The sequence below is a fragment of the Budorcas taxicolor genome, chromosome 24 (genome assembly GCF_023091745.1).
Source record: "Budorcas taxicolor isolate Tak-1 chromosome 24, Takin1.1, whole genome shotgun sequence".
NCBI classification, from domain to species: domain Eukaryota; kingdom Metazoa; phylum Chordata; class Mammalia; order Artiodactyla; family Bovidae; genus Budorcas; species Budorcas taxicolor.
Genome location: NC_068933.1, coordinates 19,527,270 through 19,553,274, shown reverse-complemented (window position 1 = coordinate 19,553,274; position 26,005 = coordinate 19,527,270). Strand labels below are relative to the sequence as shown.

General features: G+C 36.4%; 2 protein-coding genes across 2 annotated transcripts in view; both read left to right on the top strand.

Moving 5' to 3' along the window:
- Positions 1-26,005, top strand: part of MICU3 (mitochondrial calcium uptake family member 3) — an 85,808-nt gene that overhangs the window by 25,225 nt on the left and 34,578 nt on the right. The window contains exons 2-4 of the mRNA XM_052661412.1: positions 8,150-8,303; positions 12,082-12,113; positions 20,805-20,883. Coding sequence (XP_052517372.1) covers positions 8,150-8,303; positions 12,082-12,113; positions 20,805-20,883 — 265 coding nt within the window. The remainder of the gene's footprint in view (positions 1-8,149; positions 8,304-12,081; positions 12,114-20,804; positions 20,884-26,005) is intronic.
- Positions 14,308-15,090, top strand: LOC128068285 (UBX domain-containing protein 2A-like). Its single transcript, XM_052661413.1, has one exon. The coding sequence runs from the start codon at positions 14,314-14,316 to the stop codon at positions 15,088-15,090; it is 777 nt and encodes a 258-aa protein (XP_052517373.1). The 5' UTR covers positions 14,308-14,313.

Genomic DNA, 26,005 nt, shown 5'->3' with positions numbered 1-26,005 from the left:
AACAGTGCAAGTGGAGACTTTTAAGTGGTCAGTTACTTTTTTTTCCCAATGTGATGTCAGCCAGGGAAGTGCTTCTTGACTGATCTTCAGTTGTGTATATTTCCAAATGGACACATTTACCAAGCATCAAAACATTTCTCTTAGAGGACTTTGGGATTTTCCCACACTGAGAACTTGATGTTTAACCTTTCGACCACCCAACAAGCAAAGAAAATGTTACCCCTTTTATCTTCTTAGAAGCTTTTAAATCAGCCTGAAGCCATTTGAGAAAGCCAAATGTAATACTTCCATGAATGTCTTTTTAGCTAGAATAAAAATAGATGTGAATAGAATCTCATGCACATCTCATAAGATTCTTGCCTAGAAAATAGAAAATAAAGATCTAAATTCAAATGATATTTGCTTTTTAATGTTTTATAAAAATGTTGGTACAGTTGCCTATGAGGTAGGGCCTCATAGCAAATGATCACCATCCTACATGAAATCAAATGCATGTTTTAATCATTCTTTACTTTAAAAAAATAATACTGATTTGATTTTATAAAACATTTAAAAAATAAACTACTAAGCATGAGTAATTGAAATAATTTTACTCAGTACAAATGGTTTTTATTTTTTCTTCTTCCATCCTTTGTTCTCAGGTCTCTGATTCTCAGCTGCTAAAAGGTAATGCATTTTATGGTGTTTAGATAATTGATATAATTGTTTCAAGTTACCTTTTTAGGTTATTATCAGCTTGTAAGCATCAGTTTCTCTAATTGTTAAGTAGTGAATCCTTTATCTGGCGTTTAATCTTGCCTCCTTGGGAAAACCAGACCTTACTACAGAGTAAATTTTCGAATTGCTAACCTGAAGTAACATGAGCCTGTGCCTTGGCAGTGAACCTTTGCTTTCTGTTATTCACAGGAAGGATAATGATGTGGCCTGAAGGCCCTTATTTCAGTACCTTAAGAAGTAACATCCAAGTACTAGTTGCAAAGGTCTGAGCTTGGAAATTCCAGAGAAAATAATTGCATTGACACAGTATTTTTTTATTTCTTTTGGGAAGATGAGGTAATTAAAAATGTAACTTTTATCATTTCTATTGTTTTCTTAAACCACTTGTCTTACTTAAGTTGGCATAATTTAGAGGATCCACAGTTACCTGAAAATGATCATTACTCATTTTTATTACTAAATTATAACTGTTATTTTACAGGTATGTTTGAAAATTTTATTTCCATATATATATATATATATATATATATATACACATGTATATGTTCTATTTTTGTAAGTAACAAGACTGAGATTATAGAACTCGAATGTAGAATGTTTTACAACTTCTCAGTAAATAGCATTTTTTTTTTAGAGCTAGAAAGAAGATTCCTTAAACATTTTCAGCAAACTTGAAAGGAATGTTATACAAATCCCATGAAATAATTTCCTAAAACATGTAAAATGCAATTTCTCAGCAGCTGTAAAATGAAAAGGCAATTTTGAAAAAAATTTTAAGTTTTTTATACAATTTTTAAAGGTTACACTCCATTTACTATTATAGCAAAATATTGGCTGTATTCCCTGTGTTGTGTTGCATTGTGCATCCTTATAACCTATCTTACATCCAAGAGTTTGTATCTCACACTCCTCCACCCCTATACTGTGCCTCCCTTCCCTCTCCCCACTGGTAACCACTAGTTTGTACTCTCTATCTGTGAGTCTGCTGCTTTTTTGTTATAGTCAAGTCATCCTAAATTGCACCAAAACTCAGTGTACTCCCAAAGTATCAATGGAATTTTCAAAACAGAACCTGATAGATTAATTTCAAATCTCACGTAGAAGAAAAAATTGCAAATCAGTCAGCAAAAATATTTTTAAAAGATTGACAGTCATATGGAGTCTCGCTTTACCTAAAGTCAAAAACATGATCAAAAGCTATAGCAATTAAAGCATTATGGTATTTGAGTATGAAGAGACAAATCAGTCAGTGGAAGTGAACAGAAAGTATAGAAACCGACCCAAGTATTGATTTTCTGTTTTGCTCTCTATCCCATCAGATCCTCCAGCCAGATGAGCCCAGTCCTACCAGCTAATGATAACTAGAATGCTCTAGAATCAGGCCGGTTTGCTGTGATCACATGAGAAAATTGTTTTTTGCTTACTACCAATCTGTGCTTCATTTGAGCACTGCCAACTTCATGGCAAAAAGATGGGGAAAAAGTGAAAACAGTGACAGATTTTATATTCTTGGGCTCCAAAATCACTGCAGATGTTGACTGCAGGCATGAAATTAAAAGACATTTGCTCTTTGGAAGAAAAGCTATGACAAACCTAGACAGAGCAATTAAAAGCAGAGACATCAGTTTGCCAACAAAGGTCCGTCTAGTCAAAGCTATGGTTTTTCCAGTAGTCATATATGGATGAGAGAGTTGGACCATAAGGAAGGCTGAATGACAAATAATTGTTGCAGTCAATTTGTGGTGCTGGAGAAGACTCTTGAGAGTCCCTTGGACTGCAAGGAGATCCAACCAGTCAATCCTAAAGGAAATCAACCCTGAATATTCATTGGAAGGACTGAAGCTGAAGCTCCAATACTTTGGCCACCTGATGCCAAGAACTGACTCATTGGAAAAGATCCTGATGCTGGGAAAGATTGAGGGCAGGAGAAGAAGGGGGTGACAGAGGATGAGATGGTTGGATGGCATCACCGACTCAATGGACATGAGTTTGGAGCAAGCTTCAAGAGATGGTGAAGGACAGGGAACCCTGTCGTGCTGCAGTCCATGGGGTGGCAAAGAGTTGGACACAACTTAGTGACTGAACAACAACAATGTGTATTATTGCAACATGTGATTTATCACACTAAATTGAGCAGATGCAATGGAGGAACCTACAGAACTGCAGTAGCTGAAGGCCCTTTTAAGCACTCAGGCTCTGGTTATCTTTTTTATATGTAAATCATATTCTTCCCCTTTAGGATCTATATATGTATACCAAATATATGTCTGTGTGTATATATATATATAATATATATATATCCCTTTTAGGGATAGAAATATATATTTATAAATATATGTATTTGTCTGGGGCACAAACTGTTACCAAACTCCTCCCCACACTTTCTTTTAAGGTGATAAATAGAGCAGTAGGCACCTAGTGCCATTATCAAAAATGACGGGTACTTCTGCTAAGGCAACAAGAGGTAGAACTTATACATACAGTGATGTTTTAATGAAAACCTTTAAGTCAGATTTCTTCTGAAACTGTTTCTTGTGTTCAAAGAATACAAATTATTCCACAGTTCCACGTGTTTTTTTTTTTTTTTTCTTTCTTCCTCTCAACATAGGATAGAATAGAGGTGAAAGCCACAGGCCATGACTAAAATTTTAGGGAAGTAGTGATTGCTTAAACAAAGGTAGTAGCAGTGGGTGGATGTGAGAAATTAGAGGGAGAACAACAGGCTTTGTTAATTGATTGTTGGTAAAAGTTAAGGAATAGGAGGATTTGTCAGCATTAGTTCATAGGTAGATCAAATTACCAGCTACAGCAGGCAGGCAGGCTTCGTGTGCTGGGACTAGGCCTAAGGAGGGATAGTTTGATGAGAAAGCAACAGGCACCTCATGGGCAGTAGTGGCAGCACCAGGTAAGGGCAGAAGTCACACATAAAGTGCATATTAAGTCACAGGAAATAGGCAAAAATTGTGGTTCTGGGTGTTAGATTGAAGCATGACTTCAGGTTATGATGCAGAAGCAGTGAATGCCCCACATCGAGTGGTCCTCCAGGAAATTCACTGGAGATGAGTCATGGTTGATGGAGGCCACCTCGACCCAAGGAAATGGCTTAGCAAGAAGAAAACAGGAGAGTAAACTATGGTCACAGACAAGATTGGCTCCCCTGCCCAGAGAGGAAGAAAAAGCCCCTGAGATATATATGTAGAAGGGGACTTAAGATGGTAGATGGATCCCTGAGGAGTATTCAGGGAAATTATTGCTCATTATTGACACTGAGTGACTGAGTGACTCCTTACCTATGTGCGCTTAGTCGCTCAGTCGTTTCCTACTCTTGCGACCCCATAGACTGTAGCTTGCCAGGCTCCTCTGTCCGTGGGATCTCCAGGCACGAATACCAGAATGGGTTGCCATTTCCTTCTCCAGGGGATCTTCCCAACCCAGGGATTGAACCCAGGTCTCCTGCATTGCTGTCAGACTCTTTACCGACTGAGCTATGAGGGAAGCCCTCCTTACCCATGGTAGAGCCCAAATAACTTCCCAATACAAGGATTATCTGACTTTGCTATTAATATACTGCTGAGCTAGCTTATTTCTGTTACCAGGTTGCTTTGTCTTTCTAAAGCACCATTTTCTTTCGTTTTTTTTTAAATTTTTATTTTTACTTTATTTTGCTTTACAGTACTGTATTGGTTTTGCCATACATTGACATGAATCAGCTACGGGTGTACATGAGTTCCCAATCCTGAACCCCCCTCCCACCTCCCACTCCATATCATCCCTCTGGATCATCCCTGTGCACCAGCCCCAAGCATCCTGTATCCTGTATCGAACCTAGACTGGTGATTTGTTTCTTACATGATAGTATACATGTTTCAATGCTATTCTCCCAAATCATCCCACCCTTTCCCTCTCCCACAGAGTCCAAAAGTCCGTTCTATATATCTGTGTCTCTTTTGCTGTCTCGCATACAGGGGTATCGCTACCATCTTTCTAAATTCCATATATATGTGTTAGTATACTGTATTGGTGTTTTTCTTTCTGGCTTACTTCACTCTGTATAATCGGCTCCAGTTTCATCCACCTCATTAGAACTGATTCAAATGTATTCTTTTTAATGGCTGAGTAATACTCCATTGTGTATATGTACCACAGCTTTCTTATCCATTCATCTGCTGATGGACATCTAGGTTGTTTCCATGTCCTGGCTATTATAAACAGTGTTGCGATGAACATTGGGGTACACGTATCTCTTTCAGTTCTGGTTTCCTTGGTGTGTATGCCCAGCAGTGGGATTGCTGGGTCATAAGGCAGTTCTATTTGCAATTTTTTAAGGAATCTCCACACTGTTCTCCATAGTGGCTGTACTAGTTTGCATTCCCACCAACAGTGTAGGAGGGTTCCCTTTTCTCCACACCCTCTCCAGCATTTATTGCTTATAGACTTTTGCATCGCTGCCATTCTGACTGGTGTGAAATGGTACCTCATTGTGGTTTTGATTTGCATTTCTCTGATAATGAGTGATGTTGAGCATCTTTTTATGTGTTTGTTAGCCATCCGTATGTCTTCTTTGGAGAAATGTCTATTTACTTCTTTGGCCCATTTTTTGATTGGGTCGTTTATTTTTCTGGAATTGAGCTGCATAAGTTGCTTGTGTATTTTTGAGATTAGTTGTTTGTCAGTTGTTTCATTTGCTATTATTTTCTCCCGTTCAGAAGGCTGTCTTTTCCCCTTGCTTATAGTTTCCTTTGTTGTGCAGAAGCTTTTAATTTTAATTAGATCCCATTTGTTTATTTTTGCTTTTATTTCCAGTATTCTGGGAGGTGGATCATAGAGGATCTGCTGTGATTTATGTCGGAGAGTGTTTTGCCTATGTTTTCCTCTAGGATTTTTATAGTTTCTGGTCTTACATTTAGATCGTTCATCCATTTTGAGTCTTTTTGTGTATGGTGTTAGAAAGTGATCTAGTTTCATTCTTTTACAAGTGGTTGACCAGTTTTCCCAGCACCACTTGTTAAAGAGATTGTCTTTACTCCATTGTATATTCTTGCCTCCTTTGTCAAAGATAAGGTGTCCATAGGTTTTATCTCTGGGCTTTCTGTTTTGTTCCATTGATCTATATTTCTGTCTTTGTAAAGCACAATTTTCTTTCTGTCATTACTTCACTTAAGAATCTCCTAAGGCCATTTTTGTTTTCTGTCAGATTAAATCCTGGTCCTTTAGTCTTTCATTCAGAAAGACTGTTAACAGTTTATACACTTTTCCATGAATGCAAAACTTTTGTTGCAGGAAAATGATTTCCACCTTCAAATATGCTGTGTAAACCTAGAATGCTCATATCTCTTCCTGACATTAAAATTCATATGTTCTTCTTCCTGTGCTTAGTTGCTCAGTCATGTCCGACTCTTTGGAACCCCAGGGACTGTAGCCTGTCAGGGCTTCTCTGTCCAAGGGATTCTCCAGGCAAGAATACTGGAGTGGGTTGCCATGTCTCCAAGTGATCTTCCCAATCCAGGGATCAAATCCTGGTCTCTCACATTGCAGGCAGACTCCGCCGACTGAGCCACCAGGGAAATCTTCTTAAAGCCTTCTTACTAACCTCAATCTATTGTGCTCTTCTTCTATTTACTCTGACTTTCTTTTCCCTGTTTGTACCTTTTGTCCCTCCAACTAGAACTTTGTCCACCTATATAGATCCTAGAAAATCCCATGGACGGAGGAGCCTGGTGGGCTGCAGTCTATAGGGTCGCTAAGAGTCGGATACGACTGAGCAACTTCACTTTCACTTTTCACTTTCATGCATTGGAGAAGGAAATGGCAACCCACTCCAGTGTTCATGCCTGGAGAATCCTAGGGACAGGGGGGCCTGGTGGGCTACCTACCATCTGTGGGGTTGCACAGAGTTGGACACGACTGAAGTGGTTTAGCAGCAGCAGCATAAATCGTATATTCTTTAAGGGCTGAGACTAGATTTTACCATTATACAGGCCATTTAAAAAAGGCATTTAAAAATTTTTTTATTTGACTATTTCCATTATGTTTTAAAAAGTCTTAGTCTTCAGAGTAGTAGAAAAAAGATTAATAATTTGCCTGGCTTTTCATTTAATAAGGTATAGCTTAGAAATATAAAATGTACTTTCCTTACTGAAAGTTCTGTTTTGATACAACTTCTCAAAATAATGGATGTTTAAATAATTTTAAGTTTGTACACAGTTTGGATAATGACTTAGAAGAGGCAATAAGGAGATTAAGTTTGTCATCCTAAATAAGAATTTTTTTCTGATATAAAATGTTTTGTGTGAAATGTGCAGAGGTATAATTTTATACTGTTGATAGCCATGTAAATTGCCATAAGCTTCCCGGAAGCATCTCAGTAATGTGTATGAAATGACTGTTTGACCAATCAAGTTTACTCCCAGGAATTAATCCCAAGGAACTATTTATAGATACATCTAAGTATTTCCAAGGCTGGCCATTATGTTAATAACATTGTGTTATAGTAGTGAAGTACTATGCATATTCAACCATGTAGAATTCATTAATTTAGTTAGGCAACAAATATTTACTATGAAATATTGCATAGTTACTAAAACTAGACTAGTGACATGGAAAAATGATATATTAATTAGTAAAAAGAATCAGATAACCGGACAGTATAGTATAACCCTGATTTTTTGGCAAAAAAACCCATAAACAATTATAAGTTTTAAATTCTGTCTTCTGAATTATATACAGTAGCTATCCATTGCTTATGGAATCAGGAAAAAAATTAACAGTTTTGTTACAGTTCAAAGAAAATAAATAATAGAAATTATTTATCTACAGGGAAAGATTTTAAAATTAAGGAAAACAAAAGAGATTCCCTTCCCCCCATACACATACACTCATCCTTCTGCTTATCTTAACCTTGGGTGGAATTCAGAGTGACCATTGGTGGTAAGTCTACCGTAGTGATCTAGAGTTAGCAACTTCAGCATAAATCTAAACTCTGCCACTAAATGGTTTCCTTAGTGGTTGCCATGAACAGCCTATCAGGGTTCCCCTTTCTTTTAGAAAATTAATAGACTACAGTGAAAAGAGTTCTGATTAAATAAGTAGGCCTATATAGAGAGTACATAGTAGGCATTCAACAAGTGTTGGTGTTCCTTCTGAAGAAACTACTAGCTCGGAAATTGAATGTTCTCCGAGACTGAAACTAAAGAAAGAAAGCACAACTCCTTCAAAGAGCCAGTGTAAAGTCTTCAGAATCTGAATGATATTCATAGTAGGATCTTCTGAACATTAATTCATTTTATTCATGTGAATATTTGTTTATGATTATGTATTTTCACCTTTTTTCTTTTGCTCTGCTAATTCCCTATCAACATAATTGAAGACATGTATCTTCTTGAAGGAGGTGTCACTTCACACAGTCCAGACATATTTGCTTTCTTAACTTCAGGTTGCTGTTGGCAGAACAGAAGCTGAAGACCTGGACCTCTATGCTACATCTCGGGAAAGGCGATTTCGTTTGTTTGCTTCTATAGAATGTGAAGGGCAGTTGTTCATGACTCCCTATGATTTTATTTTGGCTGTTACAACAGATGAGCCCAAAAGTAAGTATATTTATCAAGTTTATCTCAACAATGTTATAACATTTTTTCTTATCTCTGTTTTTTAAAATTGTGGAGCAGTGTAAGTTTTTCAGAACAACTAACCAAGTAATGTGGTACTTCAAAAGACACTATGCTTTGATGTTTTGATACAGTGTATCAAAAGATACAATGTTACCAGACTAATACTTCTTATAAACCCCTACTGGTATCTTTTCTCTTTTCAGAAATTTCATTTGTGCCCTCTTTCTCAGTACATCAGACTAAACACCCACCTTATTTTTAATATTCTTGATAGAGGTTCTTATTCTGCCAAATCAGTTCTTATATCCAGCCTGGACAGAAAAACTCAGAGAACTGGCTTTGCAGTTAGACTTGGACAAAAATTCTTCCTGTATCTCTTCTGAATAGCTCATGGTTCCTGCAGTGTAAATGTAGATTGATTGTTTCTCACTTTTCCGTGTGTTAGGGCAGTGGTTCTCAAACTTTTTGGCATTATGTACATTCTTACAAAGTCACTTTAATGGCTGACTTAATAGAAGACATCTGGATTCTTATATCTGCGTTTGTGTTCAATTTGTTGCAGTGTTTGTTTTCAGAAAGTGTTTACAAATGAACAAAGTCTGCCTAACAGATATACAGAAGGAGGAAAAGGGAAGGGTATTACAAAAACCTTTTCAAATAATCATAGATATTCTTCTTTGGTATTATATCAATACTTGGCTGCTGAGAGTTTCTTAAAGTTTAGTTGCAATGTGGACTCTGACATTTTTGTCAAGGATTTTGTTAAAATCCTTTGGCCTACATTGCATATTTGAATGGCTCTTTTTTCTTTATATTGATATAATTTTGTGCTATCCACTAGAAAATATTGGTTCATTAAATTACACCGATCTGTCAAATGTTGCCATATTTCATAGTACAATATTTTTTTTAAATCACATTCACTAATACCATCAGAATCTTATCAGAAAAGTCTTTGCTTGTTGGAAAGCTGTCAAATGCATGGTGCATGCAAGCTTTCCAAAATTTTAATTTTCACTTGAAATCTCAGATGTTATTATTGACAACAAATATTGTCAGGTGTTTTCTTTAAGCAAGAAACTCAGATTAACATTAGTTTATTTTTTAAATTTAATTAATTTAATTTTTATTTTGTATTGGGTATAACCGTTTCACAGTGTTGTGATGGGGTGGATAGTAAGGGGCCTCGGCCATACAAATACATGTATCCATTCTCCCCCAAACTCCCCTCCCATCCAGGCTGACATATAACATTGAACAGAGTTCCATGTGCTATACATAGGACCTTGTTGATTATCCATTTTAAACAGAACGACAGTGTGTATAGGCAACCATAAGTTCATTCCCTAAGTCTGTGAGTCTCTTTTTGTTTTGTAAGTAGTTCATTTGTATCATTTCTTTTTTGATTCCACATATAAGAAATGTCATATGTCATATGATATTTTTCCTTCTCTGTCAACATCAGTTAATTTCTAATCAGTTCTTCTAAGCTGTAATTAAGAATGATAACTAAAAATCAAGGTATTTGTAAAAACTTTTTAAATAAGTATAGGGCTTTAAAAAGAAATATTTACCTCATAAAAGAAAATATGCTTCAGAGATGGAATATTAAATCATATACATATCAAAGTAGCATATTAAAATTAGATAGACTTGTGTTTAGACCTTGGCATTTTTTATGAGCTTTGAGAACCTGAGTAAGTTATGTAGTCTTCTGTTTATTCATTTATAAAAGTGAAAGTAAAAAAGTCTTAGTAGGTTTTTTGAGGATTGAATGATATCAGTTATGTTTAGTGTAATACCAATATAGAGTAGGAACTTAATAAGCTTTGCTAGGTGTCATTGTTATCATCATCATTATCACTTGAATTCAGAACCATTATTTTTTTAAATCCTTAATTTTATGGCAACATCAACAGGAAAATGCTATGCCATGTTAACATTTGCTTAATAATTATAATTCAAAGAAATGTTAATTGAGATATACATCAGATCACTGATAATAACTTTATGTTTGAAATCAAGAAAATATATTTTACCTACTTATATAGAACCTAAAAGGTAAAATCTCCATCTAGAACTAAAGTAAGTAATTATTTTCATGTAGCTTCAAGTATTTGTTAATTTTAAAGAATTTATTGTTTAAAAAATTCAGACAAATAAAATTATTAAAAATATAATGAACATCAACCTATAGCCTAAGAAATAAAATATGTCCAAAAGAAGGAAGTTTCTCTTTACCTTATATATGCAGTAACATCATTTGAAATAAAGGATTTAGAAAATCAGAAAACCCTTTGAAGAACAATCTTAATGGCTCTTTAGTTTTATTTTTTAAAAAGCCAGTAATACTGAACATGGTGACATATCCGGCAGAATGAATATGTCTTTTGTGAATAACTGACCCTGGAAATCTCATAAACCCTACAAAACTCAAGAGTGTCTAACTTCCTCTTCTGATAAATACCTTCTGAACATTGCATAAGAGCATATGCATGTACTTTTGTACCATTTATTTTTCTTCCTTTCTTACTGCTATATTTCAAAAGCAACAGAATAATAAAATTATTTACATTATTATGTTCACTATGTAAAGGAAGATGTCTATGAAGTGAATGTATAAATTATTATAATTACGGTTAAATGCTGAAATCTACCTTATAGACCTGTGATTTTAATCACTTGATTACAAGGTTCCATATTAACTATCTTAGGTAAAGAAAGGATGTTGTTACTGCATAGAGAAGAAGACTATCTTCATAGAAATCAGTTTGCTAAATTTTACAATATAGTTCTACCCTTGTGGTCGTCAAATGACTTATTACATTACTTAAAAGAGAGAAAAGTACATAGCAAAAAATGCCTATCTTATAATCTTGAATTTGATATATTATTTATATTAACTATGGTTAATTATATAGAAAAACCCACATGACCATGGAGAAAAAATATTGCTTGTCATTATTGTGCTGTAGCTGAAATAATTAATATTTACTAGTTGCTAATACAGCTGTTTTATAGGACTTAATCACATCCAAACCTGGAGATAATTCTTGCACAGGCATTATATATTCACAGTGTTCAAATCTGAGCAAAGAAACAACAGTGTTGACTGCACTTATTTTAATATTATAAGACTTATAGTGTTTGAGGTCTTCAGGGATGTGAGGAGAAATCGGAAAGAGAAAGTGACCTCTGGTATTTTATTCAACTGTAACATTCTTAGAGAAGAGTGGAAAACAGGCTGAGTCTTTTTAGAACATCACCTGTTCTCTCCTTCATCTCTTTTTATCTTTGCCCTGTCCTTCCCATTCACTGTACAGAAACCCAACCTTCGAATTGTAATCAGAGATACTAACATAGCAGAGATCACGGGTAACACCTTAAAATTATAATTTCTCTGTTACTTTATATTCTAACAACATTTAGTGAATATCATTATTTGGGCTTTAAGCCCATAGGATATTTAACTTGGAGTAAGTTAATTTACTTTGTAAATCTAGAAATCCCCAAAGTGAGATTATGATTATGGAAAATATGTTTTCTACTCCACTGATATTATTGTGAATAGTTTATAGTACATGAGACAAATATAAAATGTATAACATACATAGTTCCACCTCTTGAAGTTAAAAAATAACTTTGCCTTTTAGATATAAAAGTCAGTGTCATGAGTTATGATGTAGATGGTTACTGGATTTTTATATACATTACATGAAGTATTTATTATCCACTTTTTTATGTTTGTTTTTTATAGTTGCTAAAACATGGAAGTCACTTTCCAAGCAGGTAAGTTAAAGCTCTTGCTATACATATGCATGCACACAATTAAATGTGTGTGTGTATATATATACACACACACACATATATATATATATTTATGATGCATACATTGTGATATATACATGTATAAATATACATAAAGCTAAACTCAAAGGAGATTATTGGCAAATTTTGCTAAATTAAATATTAAAAATTTTGGCACACAAAAGACAGTATCAACAATGTTAAAAGAGGTATGACATGTGGGAGAATATGCTTGCAACCTATGAACAGAAAAGGCTAAGTATCTTATAATTATATAGAATTCCTATAAATCAATATATAAAACATAATAAGAAAATAATGGATGGCCATAGCCAGAGAGGCCAATAAATGTATGTAATCAGGGATATGCAGACCTCAGTAGTAATCAGGGATACACAAATTAAACCAACTATGTGATACTGTTTTACACCCATCCGGTAGTCAGCTTCTAGAAATCTAACAATACCAGTAATTATCAAGGATAGAAAGGAGGAACCAGGTGAGAATGTATGTTGGTATTTTCTCTTTTGAGAGAAACGTGGGAATATTTTATGCATATCAAAAATTCTACTTCTAGATATGTTTATAAGAGAAACATTTGCATGCTTATACCAGGAGTCCTAAAAAAATCAGAAACAATATAAATGTCAATTAGTAGAAGACTAATAAAAGAATGTGAAGTAGGCATATGAAGGACAAATGAAGAAGAGCTAAAATGAGTAATACATAAGAGCTATGTTTATCAACATGAATAGGCCTAAAAACATAGGGTTGAATAAAACAGCACATTATAAAGTAATATAAACTGATTTTTCTTAACATGCAAAGACCTTTTGGGGGCATCCGTAAAGTCAAGACTATCTTCATAATAAACAGAGAAGTTACTTGTTCTGTTACTCTCATTCTCTCACAAGGGTACAGTGGAGTTTTCCAGAGGCTTCCTGATGAGTGATGAAATCATCACTCTGAGAGATAATAGAATATGTGCTTATGTATTTTTGCAGTTTAAAAATATATTGTTTCTTCGGAATATATCGTTTCCCTGGTGGCACAATGGTTAGGGCACTTCCTTGGTGGCTCACTTGGTAAAGAATCCACCTGCAATGCAGGAGACCCGGATTTGATCCCTGGGTCAGGAAGATTCCCTGGAGGAGGATATGGCAACCCACTCTAATATTCTTGCCTGGGAAATCCAAGGACAGATGAGCCTAGCAGGCTAAATCAATGGGGTCACAAAGAGTGGGACATGACTTAGTGACTAAACTACCACCACCACAGTGGTTAGGACTCAGCACTTTCACTGCTGAGGTTGCAGGTTCAATCCCTGGTCAGGAAACTAAGATTCCACAAGCGATGGGGTGTGACCAATAAGAAAAGTATCATTTCTATTTCCACACACATTAAATATAATTAAATATAATTCACATAAGCAGTATCTCTTCTGGGTTCACAGGATTTAAGAATATAAAAAGTTACTCAGAACTGCTGTATAGCCATTAAAATGAAAATAAAGAATGTTTGGCAGGAAAATATGATCATGATACATTAAGTGCAAAGAGTAAGTTATAAAACTTTACATAGAAAATTACTCAATATGTGCAACAAGAATGACAAAAAAATAAATAGATAAAGAATAAAATTAAAATTTTAATTGTGGTTAATCCCTGGATCACAATCTTTTTATTTTCTGCACTTCCTAATTTTCCTATAACATATATATTAAGTATTTACTTAAAAATGGGACTCGGCGCTGGGCGGCGTTGACCGAGGGAGGCGCGCGCGGTTCCAGCGGCCCAGCCGCCGAGCTCGATTGGGCCTGGGGGCGGCGGTGCTCCTCATCTGAGGGGCTCCAGCCCGGCGACGGCGGCGCCTGCGGCCCCTGAGCAGACAGACCGAGGCCGCGAGGCGACGGCGCGGCGCGGCCCCCTCCAGCGGCCGCGCCGGGAGGTGAGTTTCCCGGAGCCGCGCCGCGCTTGGCTGGTTTGTTGCTTGTTAGCAATAACGAACGTTAGTGTGGCTTCCAGCGTTGGTTTCTTCGTACTCAATCTGAGATCATTGAAAGTAAAGATAGGAAACTGGCAGCCTCTACTAATGTGGGATTGTAAAATGGGATCGATTTTATAAGCGACGTGAAAATCAAGCTTCCTTATTTCATAGTCGTGGCTCAGTAAAACAAAAGAGAATGAAAGAAGTGGATAATCTTGAAAGTATAAAGGAAGAATGGGTTTGTGAAACAGGATCTGACCACCAACCTCTTAGTGATAGTCAACAAACAAATTGTGAATATTTTGTTGACAGCCTTTTTGAGGAAGCTCAGAAGGTTGGTGCCAAATGTTTGTCTCCCACTGAACAAAAGAAACAGGTAGATGTAAGTATAAAATTATGGAAAAATGGATTCATGGTCAATGATGATTTCAGAAGTTATTCTGATGGTGCAAGTCAACAGTTTCTGAACTCCATCAAAAAAGGGGAATTACTTTTAGAATTACAGGGAGTTTTTGATAAACAGGAGGTGGATGTTAAAGTTGAAGATAAGAAAAATGAAGTATGTATGTCAACAAAGCCTGTGTTCCAGCCCTTCTCAGGACAAGGTCACAGACTGGGAAGTGCTACACCAAAAATTGTTTCTAAAGCTAAGAATATTGAAGTTGAGAATAAAAATAAGTTGTCTGCTGTCCCACTAAACAATCTGGAACCCATCACTAATATACAGATCTGGTTAGCCAACGGGAAAAGGATTGTCCAAAAATTTAACATTACTCATAGGATAAGCCACATCAAAGACTTCATCGAAAAATACCAGGGATCTCAGAGGAGTCCTCCCTTTTCCCTGGCAACTACTCTTCCTTTCCTCAAATTGCTAGATGAAACACTCACACTGGAAGAAGCTGATTTACAGAATGCTGTAATCATTCAGAGACTCAAAAAAACCGCTGAACCTTTTAAAGAACTTTCATAGCATTGATTTTTGATATACTAAGTGGGAAGTTTCCCCAAAAATGATGGTCATAAGTGGACATGCAAATCAAAACAAGGGAAAGTCAGATTTTCTGGGTTTTACACTGTTTCAATTCCCTGCTGTAAGTACAAGTTAGGAAAGTAAACTATTACTGGAAACTATATTCAGTGAACTTTTTCCAGAAGGCTACTCAGAAAGAAAAATATACTTATTTTCAAATATCATTTATTCAACATAAGATATATTCAATAACTTATCATTTAAAATCTTACTATGGTATAAAGTAGGAAATATGTGCACAGCATCTTTCATTAAAATATCATTCCCAAACAGCAATGATGTGTTTAAATGTTAGCTGTCTCAGATTTTTTAAATGGCAATACATTAAAAAATTGTACATGGCAGGTTAAAAGCATCAGTGTAATTTTCTTATATCTGAGATACAATCATAAGGCTGAAAGGGTCTGCTTTTACCACAGCTAAACCTCAGAAGTGTTCCCAATTTGCGTACTCCAACAATCGAATATTAACAGTATCTGGGATGTACTTTCATTTAAGAATAAAACTGTGTAGCTTAGTATAATGTCAGTATCAATGTGCCAACTCATATTTCAACATTTTAAAGATGTGTAGATTTAAAAGAATTCTTTTTTTCTCTAGGAACCTGTTTATTCCCTACTTTATTTTCTTTCAAAAACTAGGGGTTTGTTTTTAGCTGACATTTGGAGTGAGCCATTTGTTTGGCACCACTCACATAGAATCTAATGCTGATGTTGTCACATTACTAATTAACATTTTAAAAATGTGTCATGTGAAGTGTGGTTTTCTATTTCATACATCAGTTGGCCTGTTTATATATTAAAGGATTGTTTATTACGTTAGATGTCACTAAGGAAAACCTGCTTCACATCTTAGATTTTTAACTAAAACTGATTCGAGTTGAGTATTTCACTGTCAGATTAAATCCTCTTGCCTGAAAATAAGTTTAAGAAGCTTTTTGCAGATGATCTGTTGAATCATATTTAAAGTGAAATATACATTGAGTATGCCAAGGAATGAAGCAACGGGGCCTATCAGCAGTAATATTCATAGGGTACTGAATGCCTGCTGGAAAGAGAAGCTCTCAAACTTTTTGGTCCCAAGACCTTTTGTTTATGTGTGTTACACATATTAATGTTATATTTAAAATAAAAGGTTATAAAATATTTATTCACTAAAAAAAAAAAAATGGATAAGAAAGCTGTAGTACATATACACAATGGAGTATTACTCGGCCATTAAAAAGAATGCATTTGAATCAGTTCTAATGAGGTGGATGAAACTGGAGCCTATACAGAGTGAAGCAAGCCAGAAAGAAAAACGCCAGTACAGTATACTAACGCATATATATAGAATTTAGAAAGATGGTAATGATAACTCTGTATGCGAGACAGCAAAAGAGACGCAGATATATAGAACAGTCTTTTGGACTCTGTGGGAGAGGGCGAGGGTGGGATGATTTGGGAGAATGGCATTGAAACATGTATAATATCATATATGAAACAAATAGCCAGTCCAGGTTCGATGCGTGATATTGGATGCTTGGGGCTGGTGCACTGAGACGACCCAGAGGGATGGTATGGGGAGGGAGGAGGGAGGGGGGTTCAGGATGGGGAACACATGTATACCTGTGGCGGATTCATGTTGATGTATGGCAAAACCAATACAATATTGTAAAAATAATTAACCTCCAATTAAAATAAATAAAGTTATATTTAAAAAAAACAAGGAAAAAATTGTACTCAAGAAAATTGTATAAATCCTTTAAAAGGCATCTATAATTCTAGGTAAATGAATTCAATCCAGCAAATATTTATTTAGTCCCTACTTGCAGTACTGCAATTTAATTCTGATACTGACCATCCAGAGTTAGCATCAGACCCCACAGATTTAAGGACCCAATCCTCCAAAAGATTGCCCTCATTTCAGATGCCAGCTGCATTTCAAGGGATTCCAGACCACGCACACTTCTGACCAAGTGGCTACAAATTCAGATAGTTCCCACAACTTCCCTCAAGTTTAATAATTTGTTAGACAGACTCACAGAACTCAGAAACATTCTACACTTTGATTTCCAATTTATAGTTATCATTATAAGGGAACAAATCAGTTCAGTTTGGTTCAGTTCAGTCACTCAGTTGTGTCCAACTCTTTGCGACCCCATGAATTGCAGCACACCAGGCTTCCCTGTCCATCACCAACTCCCAGAGTTCACTCAAACTCACATCCATCGAGTCGGTGATGCCATCCAGCCATCTCATCCTCTGTCGTCCCCTTTTCCTCCTGCCCCCAATCCCTCCCAGCATCAGAGTCTTTTCCAATGAGTTAACTCTTCGCATGAGGTGGCCAAAGTACTGGAGTTTCAGCTTTAGCATCATTCCTTCCAAAGAAATCCCAGGGCTGATCTCCTTTAGAATAGACTGGTTGGATCTCCTTGCAGTCCAAGGGACTCTCAAGATGGTTTTCATTCCAATCCCAAAGAAAGGGAACAAATCAAGGCCAGCCAAAGGGAGAGACACACACAGTAAGGTGTAGGAGGGTTCCGAACACAGCTTCTGTGCCTTCTCCCTGAGGATCAGGGTATGGCCCCATCCTGGCCCACCCAAGTGTTTACAAACCTGAAAGCTCTGCTGAGCTTGGTGTCCAGAGTTTTTATTGGGGGTTTCATTGCATAGCTGCAATTGATCAAATCATTGACCACACAAATGAATTCAATCTCCATTCCTTCTCCTCTCCTCTCCCCTCCCCAAAGGTCAGGCTAGCTCACACCCCCAACCTTTGAGTCACGGGGTTGTTTTTGAAGGTCAGCCCCCATCCTGATTCTTCTCCTCGGCATACACTTTGGTGTGGTCTAAGGATATGGAGTGTTGCTCCCAGAAACCAGGGACAAAAGCCGATCAAATTTTCTGTCTTCAATACTACTGCCTTTAAGAGACTAAGATAGGCACTGGCAGTGGGGAGAGAGAGTCCAAGCCTGCCTGGAAATACAAATTTTAATAAAATTTAAAAGTCTCTAAAATTGATATGAAAGAAGATCAATGTGTCAGTTGGATGATCTAGACCAGACAGAACTAAATTATTACAAAAATAAAATGAGAATTAATTTTTAGAATTAAAAGAAGTGTGTATTAGCCCGTTGCTAAGCACATAGAAGAAACTCAAATAAAAGGTAGCTCTGATTTTTTGGTCTTAAATTTTTGCTGAGCAGAAGAAATGGAGTTTAATACATGGAAAGAGTTCAAAGGGAGAAAGAGAGGTAATATCAGTATAATAGAGACAGTATAAATGAAAGTGTATAAAGTATACTCAAAATACTTTTTTCCTGTTTTAACAAAAATCTTCATGAATTTACTGTTGTTTAAGCATTAAGCATCATTAGTCGTTGTGAATTCTGACCTCTGTGCCATTGCTATCCTAGTGAGACAGTACTCAGCATTGGTGGCATCTGTTACCTGCCGTGCGGAAATAACAGTATAAAGGAAGTGAGACCAAGGACTCACAGATGGACTTCAGGGCCTCTATAAATCCCCTAAAAATACCTCTTCTGCCTTTGGCATCCCAGCGATTCCCTATTTGTCTGCTTAATCAGCTCAGTAATGAAAAAGATGGTTTATAAATGTCACAGGGATTTTTAAGGTACAACGACATCGGGAAAGGGGGGAAGATCCCTTGGAGGAGGGCACAGCAACCCACTCCAGTATTCTTGCCTAAGAATCCCATGGACAGCATTTTGATATACATGGACTATGGTCCACAGGGTCGCAAAGAACTGGACACGACTGAAGTGACTTAGCACACACATCAGAAAGGATTGGTCTAAAGTGCTTCTCAAACTTGTGTACGTTAAAGTCATTCGTCGATCTTGTTAAAAGTAGATTCTGGTTCAGTAGGTCTGGGATGAGATCTGAGATTGTGCATTTCTAACAAGCTGTCTGGCAAGATAATGATGCCAGGGCTTTTTAGGGAACCACACTTTTGAGTAGCAAAAATCAGATCTGGAAAAGAAGCACTTCCTAGTGTTTGTTTGTTTTTCAGTGTGTTACTTAGCAGACTAATTTTTTTTTTAATTTTAAATTATTTCAAGTTATCTCACCAAATCCTTTAATAATTTTTCACAATTAACCTATTTATAATTTTCACTTAGTTGCTCTTAACACAAGTATGCACAATAAATACAAAATTGTTTTAGTATCTGAGTAATGAGTCAAATGTTTAAATTTTCCAAAATAGTCCCACTTCTGCTTGGTTCAAAAAAAAAAAAAAGCTGACTAATCAGCAATTGGGGTGTGTATTCTTTACTGAATATTTAAGTTAAAATTAGGAAAAAATTGCAACAGTGACCGTAATAACTCAATAGCCTGTTTTCCCACTTCACCTGATGTCGTCATTCTTTAAGTCACTATAAAATACTCTTCATTCTTTCCCAGTATAATCTGTTGCCCAGTTGCTTCATCCACCCCAGAATTGCCTAAATCCAAATGGGCTACAGAAAACAGACAGTATGTACAACCTGCTGATCATATCTGACCTGCATTAGACGTGCACCATTTCTTATGGCTTCCATGGAACCATCCTTCACTAACTGGCCCCAGAATTTAAATTCACTGTTTTATCTTAATTACGTTATCATATATACACATATATGATATATATATGTGGTGGTGCTGGTGCTCAGTAGTGTCCAACTCTTTGGAACCCCATGGACTGTAGCCAGCCAGGCTCCTCTGTCCATGGGATTTTCTAGGCAAGAATACTGGAGTGCGTTGCCATTCCCTACTCCAGGGCAACTTCCCTACCCAGCAATCAAACCTGCGTCTTTTACATCTCCTGCATCGGCTGGTAGATTCATTACCACAGGCGCCACCTAGGAAGCCCTGCAGTCCCCCACAGAAGAAAAGTGGGAAAAGAGAAATAAGTGAAACAAAACTGGTAAAACTTTAATAGCTGCTAAAGGTAGGAAGTAATTATATTACTCTCTCATAATGTCCACAACACAAAGTTAAAAAAAAAAATTAAATGGTTTTCATGTAAATTCAGTCTGTGCCTTATCTTACCAGTGATTTTTTAGGAGGTAGTTAAGGTCCTCCCCTAAAGAAAAACCTAGTCATTACACTTAGCCTACAGAGGTGCTGCTGCTGCTAAGTCGCTTCAGTTGTGTCCGACTCTGTGTGACCCCATAGATGGCAACCCACCGGGCTCCGCTGTCCCTGGGATTCTCCAGGCAAGAACACCGGAGTGGGTTGCCATTTCCTTCTCCAGTGCATGAAAGTGAAAAGTGAAAGTGAAGTCGCTCAGTTGTGTCTTAGTGACTCCATGGACTGCAGCCTACGAGGCTCCTCCGTCCATCGGATTTTCCAGGCAAGAGTACCAGAGTGGGTCGCCATTGCCTTCTCTGAGGAAGCCCTATATATCCCCAATTAATACATTATCTGAAATTTTTGGTAGCTGTAACTGAATTTAATGTAGCATCTTTATCACTCATTTTTACTTTTACACTTTTGGTCAAATATTGGGTTTTACTGTTGAATGGACCACAGAGATAGTAGTATAAATACAGCCATTATAGGAGGTCTTCTAAGCAGAGAAACTTTTGCATTGGCATTTAAATATTTTTGGTCTATTTTATAAATAAGTGGCTTACCTGTTGATCAGTATAATGATACTTTATATAACAGGAATTAAATCAAATGCTATCAGAAACACCACCAGTTTGGAAAGGATCATCAAAGCTATTTCGAAATCTTAAAGAAAAAGGTAAGTTAACTTTAGTATTTATGTATTTTAGTACTGACACTGAATTGCTTATACTATTATACATGTATATTTTCCTCATGCTTAAATAACTTTACAGTTATATATGTGTCTGTGTACGGAGAGAAAAATACTAAAAAGAAAAATACCAAAATATTAATAATGAATGTTTCTTGATAGTCAGGTTAAGGGTGGTTTTATGTTACTTTATTTATGATACATTATTCATATCTTCTAACAAAGTGAACTTTCAGTTCAGTTCAGTTCAGTCGCTCAGTCTTGTCCGACTCTTTGCGACCCCATGAATCGCAGCACGCCAGGCCTCCCTGTTCATTACCATCTCCCGGAGTTCACTCAGACTCACGTCCATCGAGTCCGTGATGCCACCCAGCCATCTCATCCTCGGTCGTCCCCTTCTCCTCCTGCCCCCAATCCCTCCCAGCATCAAAGTCTTTTCCAATGAGTCAACTCTTCTCATGAAGTGGCCAAAGTACTGGAGTTTCAGCTTTAGCATCATTCCTTCCAAAGAAATCCCAGGGTTGATCTCCTTCAGAATAGACTGGTTGGATCTCCTTGCAGTCCAAGGGACTCTAAAGAGTCTTCTCCAACACCACAGTTCAAAAGCATCAATTCTTCGGCGCTCAGCCTTCTTCATAGTCCAACTCTCACATCCGTACATGACCACTGGAAAAACCATAGCCTTGACTAGACGGACCTTAGTTGGCAAAGTAATATCTCTGCTTTTGAATATGCTATCTAGGTTGGTCATAACTTTCCTTCCAAGGAGTCAGCGTCTTTTAATTTCATGGCTGCAGTCACCATCTGCAGTGATTTTGGAGCCCAAAAAAATAAAGTCTGACACTGTTTCCACTGTTTCCTCATCTATCTCCCATGAAGTGATGGGACCGGATGCCATGATCTTCGTTTTCTGAATGTTGAGCTTTAAGCCAACTTTTTCACTCTCCTCTTTCACTTTCATCAAGAGGCTTTTTAGTTCCTCTTCACTTTCTGCCATAAGGGTGGTGTCATCTGCATATCTGAGGTTATTGATATTTCTCCTGGCAATCTTGATTCCAGCTTGTGTTTCTTCCAGTCCAGCGTTTCTCATGATGTACTGTGCATAGAAGTTAAATAAGCAGGGTGACAATATACAGCCTTGACGTACTCCTTTTCCTATTTGGAACCAGTCTGTTGTTCCATGTCCAGTTTTAACTGTTGCTTCCTGACCTGCATACAGATTTCTCAAGAGGCAGGTCAGGTGGTCTGGTATTCCCATCTCTCTCAGAATTTTCCACAGTTTATTGTGATCCACACAGTCAAAGGCTTTGGCATAGTCAATAAAGCAGAAATAGATGTTTTTCTGTAACTCTCTTGCTTTTTCGATGATCCAGCGGATGTTAGCAATTTGATCTCTGGTTCCTCTGCCTTTTCTAAAACCAGCTTGAACATCAGGGAGTTCACGGTTCATGTATTGCTGAAGCCTGGCTTGGAGAATTTTGAGCATTACTTTACTAGCATGTGAGATGAGTGCAATCGTGCGGGAGTTTGAGCATTCTTTGGCATTGCCTTTCTTTGGGATTGGAATGAGAACTGACCTTTTCCAGTCCTGTGGCCACTGCTGAGTTTTCCAAATTTGCTGGCATATTGAGTGCAGCACTTTCACAGCATCATCTTTCAGGATTTGAAACAGCACAGTTTAAAAAAACCCTTTTTAACCATATTGAGAAGTATATATTATATTTACCTATAGAAAGTATTTTTCAGAAATACTGATTTCCAAATACATTTTTTCTTCTTTCTGTTTACTTCCAGGGGATTACAGATTTTCTTAAATGTAATCAGTATGAAAAGCTTATTGGGTATATCTTTTGGCTGTACAATTTGAGCATTTTTCTTAAGACAAAACTCACTGCAAAATCCAATTGTTTCAACTTACTGTATTACCCACATCTATATATATGTTAACTCATTAATTTGTGTACGTCCTTGCAATCAAATTATATAGCTGTTATTGCAATTTTCTTTTACAGTGTACTTTTTATAAATATTTATAGTAGAAACTAATCAATATAATCTCTTTAATCTTATCAAGGAATGTTTCTTAGAAATATATATTTTTATATTCAAATATAAGAATATACAAAATAAAGATATAAAGCAATTGTATAAACTTACCTTTTTCTTTTCTATCACTTAACCAATATTGGTTTGAAAATAATTTATTTAATATGAATATAAATACTTTAAAAGAGTAGTTATAATTCATATATGTTTATCCTGGTGGCTCAGAGGTTAAAGCGTCTGCCTCCAAAGCAGAAGACCTGGGTTCGATCCCTGGGTCAGGAAGATCCCCTGGAGAAGGAAATGGCAACCCACTCCAGTATTCTTGCCTGGAGAATCCCATGGACGGAGGAGCCTGGTAGGCTACAGTCCACAGGGTCGCAAAGAGTCGGACATGACTGAGCAACTTCACCACCACCACCACCACCAAGTAGAATTAGAAATTCAAATTGCTTTTACATAGATCTCATGGACTCTGGATGGAGGAGACACCTGATCTTTAATTGTAGGCTTTTTATAACTAAGGTTTATATATCTTTGTGAAGTCTGGGCTACAGTATCTTTAAAGTTCTTAGAAATTTTTTTCTGGAAATTGTGTTAAAGATTGCCATTCAAATCTTAGAGTGGAATGATAGGATCAAGAAAGTTCAAAGCTCAGAAGAATGGGGTAAATTGTTGAATGTAAAAAGTATTTCCTTGATACCTCTCATGGGAAAATAAAATTGGATCAAATGTAATCTAAGAAAGATAAATGGATGGAAGAAGGAAATTCTTTTTAGTTAAAGGGAGGCTTAAATCTGGAAGCTATAGGTTTAGGCAAGTCCTAATCCTACTTAAGTTGTATGCAGATTTGTACTTTTTTCAGGGAAGATAATGTATTCAGTGCTATCCAATAGAACTGTCTACAGTGGCCGGAATGTCCATATCCCTAGAGTCCATAGCCTTGAGTCAGTTGTGGCTATGAAAAACCTGAAATGGGGCTACTGTATCTGAGGAATTGAATTTTAAATTTTACTTACTCTTAATTATTTCTAAATTTAAGTAGCCCTGTGTGGTCCATGGCTACCCTGTAGAACAGTGCAGATCTATGTCATAGTGATGGGATTATCAAGGTAACCCATGTACCCAAGTTTTAGAACCATTGGGTTAGATAAAGTAGAGAGTTACAGTCTTATTTTTTAATAAAGAGATTAGGTGGAAGAGGAATCTTAAAGCTAAGTTTTTAGAGCTGTTGAAGACTAACTTACGAAGAATTCTATCAGCTTAAAATACAACCCAGCAAGAAAATGTTAGACAGTTTTACAAAAATTTAATTGGTATGTAACATTTATGGAACCATGAATTACACAGACTTAGTTATAATAGCCAGCTGTTATGTATCAGGATATAGGAACTAAAGAGTGTGGTGCTTTTAAAGGAAATTCCCTTAGAATTTTTTAAATTGAACTTTCAAAGGAAACCTAGTTGGCATCTTTCTTATCCTCTTTTTCTAAAGATCACAAGTTTACTATATGCTTAGCGTTTACCATTATTTTATTTTTGACTCTGGGTGACCTTAAAATAAATTGAAAGATTAGTCTTAATGATTCTCCATTTTTGTAATTAAAAGCATGAATCTACAGTTCATGTTTAGTAGTATTTTCTCTTCTCCTTGACCATTTTTATTAAATTTTATCATGAGCTTCTCACTTTGTGTTTCTCTGCTGTGGATGACACCACCTCAAAAACCAAAAATTCCTCGAAACACCTCAAAAGCTCTGTACTTCCAACAAGTGTCTACTGCAGTACTCATGATCAAGACACCTACTGTTAAGTAATCCTTCACTGAGGGGACTCTTGAGTTGATTACCAAGTAAAAGATGTACAGCAGATATTGAAGTTCTTTTCACGAACCGGCATCTCTTGTGTATTCCACCACATCAGTTAGAACAACAGTCAGTGAGACTGGATTGTGGAGATACAGAGCCCATTTCCAATTTTTTTTTTTTTTTTTGAGGGATCCCTATGGAATCTAGGTATTGTATCTTTATACACATTGACCATTCCAGAATCTTTCTCCCATAACATTCATGGCAATCAACCAGAACTATGTCTATAGGTCACAATATTCTAGTATAAACAAAAGACGGGAATGCTTTCAGGCCTCCCAGCTCGGTCCCTTCACCTCTCCTGACAGACCGCCTGACAGTGCCTCCTCTTCTCTTTGTTCTGTAACAAAGAGGATAGCCTCAAAGAACACTAGGTAAAGTGGAGTTTTAAGGTTCACGATCTGATCATGTAAGGATTTTTATACTGTTTTACCAAACATGAGGACTGTCTCATATCTGGATGAGTATTATTGGCTTATTCCGGATTTTAATTTTCTCAGGATCTGCTTGGAAAATCAATTAAGCCACTAATTCTAGTTTTGGGTGTTATCATTCAAAAGCAAGAATTTGAGTAACAGAATGTATATTTTTATTTACTTTAAACAAACTCCTTTTAAAGTTTATAAATATGAGATTACAGAGTACTCAGGATGCAATATGCAGAAAGTGTAAGCCATTTAATTAAAATTAAAATTTCTTAGACTTAATAGAAGCATGAAATGTGTCAAGAATAATGAATGATAACTTAAAGGCAGAAAAGTAATAACTATAGAGTTGTATTTTTTGAATGCAATACAGCAGTCAGATCTCTAAGCAAGAATATCTAAATGTTTTATTCAAGGATGTCTAAGAAGTCATTAAGCGCTTCACAGAGTTAACCATTTTCAACCATCTAATCTTTAATTAGATTCATATATTGAAAGCTCTAGCAACATGTTTAAAATTTACAGCTATATGTAAATATTAATAATTTTGCTTTTGTGTCAATATATCTGGAAGCATTCATGTGAATTTTGTTTCTAAGAGGGCATATGAAACAAAGTAAAATTTATGTCTTGCTTCTTTTGCTCTGATCTTATGGTAATAGTTTGGTCTCATTTAAAACAATATTTAGCATCTTCTTTAAAGTCTGAATTTTTTGTAACTATTACTTACTGCTATTATAAGAACAATATTTTATTTGATAAATATGAAAG

Excerpts from the sequence above, each read along its gene's own strand:
- LOC128068285 (XM_052661413.1), top strand. The coding sequence starts at position 14,314 with ATGAAAGAAGTGGATAATCTTGAAAGTATAAAGGAAGAATGGGTTTGT.